The 6,000-nt window shown below is 31.9% G+C and overlaps 1 protein-coding gene across 4 annotated transcripts in view; it reads left to right on the forward strand.

Annotated features, from left to right (window-relative positions):
- Positions 1–5,255, forward strand: part of LOC143225914 (dachshund homolog 1-like) — a 50,416-nt gene extending 45,161 nt beyond the window's left edge. For all 4 annotated transcript variants that reach the window (XM_076456121.1, XM_076456123.1, XM_076456124.1 and 1 more), the window contains one exon: positions 4,920–5,255. In XM_076456121.1, coding sequence (XP_076312236.1) covers positions 4,920–4,996 — 77 coding nt within the window. In that variant the 3' untranslated portion in view covers positions 4,997–5,255. The remainder of the gene's footprint in view (positions 1–4,919) is intronic.
- Positions 5,256–6,000: the final 745 nt, after the last annotated feature.

Raw genomic sequence — 6,000 nt, forward strand, 5'->3', positions numbered from 1 at the left:
TTATTTGTGCTCTGCCCACCACGTGTATCGAAACCCGGATTTTAGCGTTGTAGGTTCGTAGACATGCCACTGTACTGCTGGGGGGCATATTTAAAATAAACTTGCTTTAAACCACATTACATCTAACGAACCAATATGGTGTAGAAGTCGTAAAATAGCAAAATACTTACGTGTGTGGGCCCGGCATGGCCAGGCGGTTAAGGCACTCCACTCGTAATCTGATGGTCTTAGGTTCGAATCTCCGTCGCAACAAACATACTCCCTTTTCAGCCGTGGGGTCATTATAATGTGACGGTCAATCCCACTATTCGTTGGTAAAAGAGTAGCCCAAGAGTTGGCGGTGGGTTCTGATGAGTGGCTGCCTTCCCTCTAGTTTTACACTGCTGAATTAGGGACGGCTGGAGCAGATAACCCTCGAGTAACTTTGCGCGAAATTCAAAACAAACAAAAAACAAAACTAACGTGTGTGCATATGAATATCTGAAATGTCGTTAACTGAACTGTATACACGTATGCAACATAAGCCTTCACACCCTCTGGGAAATCCAATAAATTTATTAGTTGTCTCTGTTAGATAATATCCGAAAGATATTTGTCAAAGTTTTATAAAATAATAGTTATAATTTTCCACAGTAGTACTATGGAAATGCTTCAACGTTAGGCTTGTGCTCTGTTTTAAATCTTTGCTTGTTTGTTTGTTTTTTGAATTTCGCGCAAAGCTATACGAGGGCTATCTGCGCTAACCGTCCCTAATTTAACAGTGTAAGACTAAATAGAAGGCAGCTAGTCATCATCACCCACCGCTAACTCTTGGGCTACTCTTTTACCAACGAATAATGGGATTGACCGTCACATTATAACGCCTCCACGTTTGAAAGGGCGAGCATGTTTGATGTGATTGGGATTCGAACCCGTGACCCTCGGATTACGAGTCGAGAGCCTTAATCACCTGGACATGCTGGGCAGTAAATCTTTGCATCAAAGATCCTTTGAAGTACACAAAAGTAATAACTGGACCAAAAACAATATTGCATACATTGTACTGGACCAAATTTAATATTACTTTCATTCCATCCCATCCAGTCCATGAATGACTATAAACAATGTATATAAATAACATAAATTTTCAAGAAGACATTTCTTAATAGAAAAACAAACTATCCTTAGTGAGACTAACTTGTTTTAGTTTATATTTGTGACATCAGTTACACATTACATCTTTACAAGTTAAAATATACCTGAAAATGTTTTTGTTTATTAGTTTTCATTTTTTACGAATCTTTTCTCTCGCCATTTTTGAGATAAAATTATTTTTAAATTAAAAAGAAAAAAGACGTGTTGAAAAAAATTTATCCGCAATTTGTTCTATCTGTTTTTGAACATACATATACTAACGTGCTATAACCTGTAACATAATTTAGTCGATTGCATTTGCAAAATAAGTATCAACACTTCTTGCTAATAATGTTAAAGTCACTTTTTGTCGCACATTTTTCAACAACAACACATTCCCCTTCCGAGAAGCATCCTACCCTTAAATATTTTGTGCTCTTAGGACAGAATCTCATGTTCAAAACAATGTATTTATGTCAGATGAATTGAAATGTTAAATAGATTTATTTAAAATAATTTCTGCAAAACCAAGATAACGATACAAACAACTCCCAAAAGTAAAATATGTTGATTTTGTTTCATTCATTTCGTTCAATATGTTAAAGAATTTTAATATATAAAGGCTCCATTTAGAGATGAAATTGTTCGTCTTTCTGTGTTTCACAGTACTTTTAAACTATAGAAACAATACACATGTCTAAAATGTGTAGTTTGTGTAACCGCTTTCATTTGACGATTTCCCAACCTGTGCCTACAAGTCACAAAATCGTTTATAAGCAAAATACCATCTTGATTTCTAAAATAAAATTTATTGAATAACCGCATCAAATTCTCCTGTAATAAATTTAAGTTTTTCATCTAAAAATATTCCAACCTGAGCTTAATGTTACCCCTAATACATACAAAAAGAACTGTAGTATAAATGGTCATTCCTTCAATAGTGAAAATATTACTTTATTGTTAAACTTGCATAAGTTACGGTTTTTATCTCGTAGCAGTTCATGAGGTTTGATAATAATTTTCACGTTAATAATAATAATAATAAAAATAAAACAGTTACTTAGAAACAATTCGATAGTCCAAATAGAACAATGTCAACCAGTAACTGCAATGGTATTTAAATGAATAACAAGATTGCCTATCATTCTTACAACGTATACATAGCTTGATCTTAAGGTCAAAATGTCAGTCCGCTAATATATAATAAATTCATAGTCATCTTACATTTTGAAAATTCTTTTAATCTTTTTTTTTTTTATTTTACAAAGTTCGTCAGTTATGGTATAACCTTCTTGTTAAGGCTTATCATAAAAAACAGTGTCGCTTGTATATGTGTTTTATTATTACTATTCTTCATGTGAAAGGTTTCTTTGTTTCAGAGTTTTGCGCGAAACTAAACAAAAGCTATGTGTGAAAAGTTGTTCTTAATTTCAAGTGATAAATTACAGGGAAGGTGTATGTCAATGACACCTTTTTTCAAGATTGCAGCTAATTTTGTTTGATTGAATAGTTGTTTTTTACCTCTCTGTTTTGTATATTTAGTTTCATCAACGATTTCAAAGTACTAAATACGTTTAAATAACAACGAGTCGCAAACCATAAATCTGCAGAATCACTTTCCTGCCACGCTAATCACAAGTCCACACCTGGCCCCATTTTTAAAACACCAGTAATATTTTCTCATATATTTTGGAAAGAAAACAGTTGTGTGCGCGCACGGTTTGATACCACTAATGTTAATAGCTTTTTTCATGCAAGTATTTTTCGACGCATGAATTACAAGTTTCGTAATTGGAGACGGTCTACACATTCTATATGTAAAAGAACTCCATTCATAAAACACTTTATAGATAATACTAATGCATCGTGGCTAATAAAACCTTATCGCTAAGATTATAACCTCAGCTGTTTCATTATCTATTGTTTTCGTAGAATGTCGAACCTACAAAAAAAAAACAAACTTGCATCCCAATAAGATATTTGAGAATTTGCAATGATGATTTTAGTTTCACTTGAATTTCAAAATAGTTTTAGTCATGCTGAAAACTTTTAGAGTGTTTTCAAAATGTACTGAATCATGTAAATTACTGAACATTAGCTTAAGTATGAAACAACTGATCATCAGCTGAGCCTGAAATCATGGTTTCCCGTACCATTATCATAGAATAAGAAGATATAGATACAACTCATTTTACATGTTTGGTTCTTATGTTACTAATATTTTACTTCGGAGAAGATTTTTGTAACTTTTTGTAAAGGGCCACGCAAACCATTAGACCAGACTCTGGTTCCTATACCAACGAAAAGTTATGTTAATGTTCATGATTCCTTTAAGATATGCGGTTTTTAGTATTTCTGTGTTTAATTTCTCACTTAAGAAGATATGAAGATTATCAGTAGTCGTGAACAGAACTACTGATATTTAGGTTGTAATTTAGTATTCAATAAATAAAAATAAAGCTACAATGTTTATGTGCTTAATTTCCCGCCGAAAAAGAAATTAAACTGCCTAGTATTTGTAGACTTAACTTCAAGAGGAGATAACAATGGTATTGTTTGTTATACGTGTTCCAAACTTTACAATACTCAAAATAAGATGATATAACCATAGTAGCTGCTCACGAGACTAGAGTTTAAATATAACAGTATTTATGTGTTTGGTATGTAAACTTGAATGGTGTATTACATGACAGAGAACAAAACAGCAAGCCAAGAGATCAGTGAACACAACCATTCTTTAACCACAAAAAGAGAGAAAAAAAAACGCCGATTTTACGGCTACCTTTAACTGAATAGTAAGACTGATCGTCACGTGTTATAAAATCTGAAAGTGTGCAGGTGTTAAGTGGTATATTGCCGTCAGAAAAAAGACTATTGGGACACTCATAATTGTGGAATCTGGATAGTTGTTGATAGTTATGGTGTTTATTCCTTACGTAATATAGTCTTATTCCATAGAGTGTGTTAGACATATTAAAAGCATTTATCGTATCGTACGTCATTGCATATATATATATATATATTACTTTTATAAATAACACATTTATTGTGTACTATGTTTCATCAACTTACAAATATTTATCCATTCATGTTTCGTAAGGTTCCATATATTTTACTCTCCATATGTTTATATTATGATAACTTTCATCCATTTGTCATTACCTTTCACAAACTTATCATATGATGGCTTCCATACATTTACCTCTGTCTTCGATACACTTACCATGTAGAAGATTAAATATATTTGTCTTTATCTTGCACACACTTATAATGAGACATCTTTTATACGTTTTTCTTTAGCTTTCCTATATTTATCGTGAGATGGGTTCCACATATTTATTATATAGCCCCCATTGGTACAGTGGTGTATTTGATAACTTACAAAGCTAGGAATTGGATTTCAATACCTGTGGTCGGCAGAGCACAGACAGCCCATTGTGTAGCTTTGTGCTTAACCTAAAAAAATAACAAAATGTATTTTATGATATCTGACAGGTGTAGAAATGGCCATCACATATTTATATTTTTTATATTCCGTATAATGTATTTCACATTTTATAGGTTAATACAATTTATTGTGATTTAAGTTTATCATATCTTTACAAAACCACACATTTATGTGTGAAATAAATTATAGGTTAGATACAAGTATTATGTTTCAGACATTTATTTTGTAAATTGTATCATGAACACGTATCATTATCTTTGAATATATTTCATAAAATGTATACACTTTAGCTGTCCAATGCTTGACAAAGTATTTAAATGCTATATATATGTAAAAGTAATGATGTAATTTCTTACAGAATCCCTAACAGACAATGTTGAAAAGGAACGGAACACCAGAAACGAAACAGAAAGGAAAACTCAAGGTTCGAAATGATAGTTAATCAGTTGTTTAGGTTTGTGAGTCAAGGTCTGTAATTCAGTAACAATAATGTTCAGTTTTCTACTAATATATGGCTTCCTAAATAAGTTCATTGACTGGAATATACTGTTGTAGATGAGCTTTTAAGTTCATGCAGACCCAGATATATGGTATTTTGAGATATATTTAAAACATTTTTTCGAAATCTATGTTATTTCTAGATATATAAGCATATAGTTTGCTCGTCTATCACAATGTACTTAATGTAATAAAAGTTGGCATAGCCATTATGTGAGTCTTCGATTGATTTATATTAGCTAACGTTCGTTTTTTTTTCGTAAATTATTAAAAAGGTCGATGCTACATATTTTTAGTTTCATAGCTTGTTTATCAACTCGCATAAGACAGACAGGGAGCAATTATTTCTAATTTACTAAAGCGTTTTCTACTAGATTCATCTATCCCCATATGAGTTGATGTGGCCTAAATAATATGAATCCATTGAAATAGTGGTATTCTTTAGAGAAACAATATCTAGAGAAATTCAGTACATTGGTGAAATGTTTAAAAAAAGGTAACCCAGAAAATTCAATATTTTTTGCCAAGAATGCATTTTCTGTTGGCAAAAACGTCATGCGAATTATTCTTATGAAGTGGAGAACGTTAAACTGAACTCAACAAGGAAAGATTGTAAGAACGTTTAACGTGTGTTACAGATTGGGAAATGTTAAAAAATTATGTAAACTGTCATTTGTAAATCAAATAGTTTGAGACAAATCCCATAATCAGTGCTGTGAAAACTCACTGTGTTTTATTAAGAAAGATAAAAAAGCAAGTGTTTTCGACAAACCTCATAAACAGTGTTATACAGATTATCGTGTTTCATTAAAGCAGAATAAGAAAAACCGAAGCAACTGTTTCAGACAGGAAAAATCTGAAATTCCCATAAGCTGTCTTTCAGTACGAAAAAGAAAATCCCCGAATCACAATTGTTTTTATATATGTACATATAGAGAGCG

Source organism: Tachypleus tridentatus, chromosome 9, assembly GCF_004210375.1.
Source record: "Tachypleus tridentatus isolate NWPU-2018 chromosome 9, ASM421037v1, whole genome shotgun sequence".
Taxonomy (NCBI): Eukaryota; Metazoa; Arthropoda; class Merostomata; order Xiphosura; family Limulidae; genus Tachypleus; species Tachypleus tridentatus.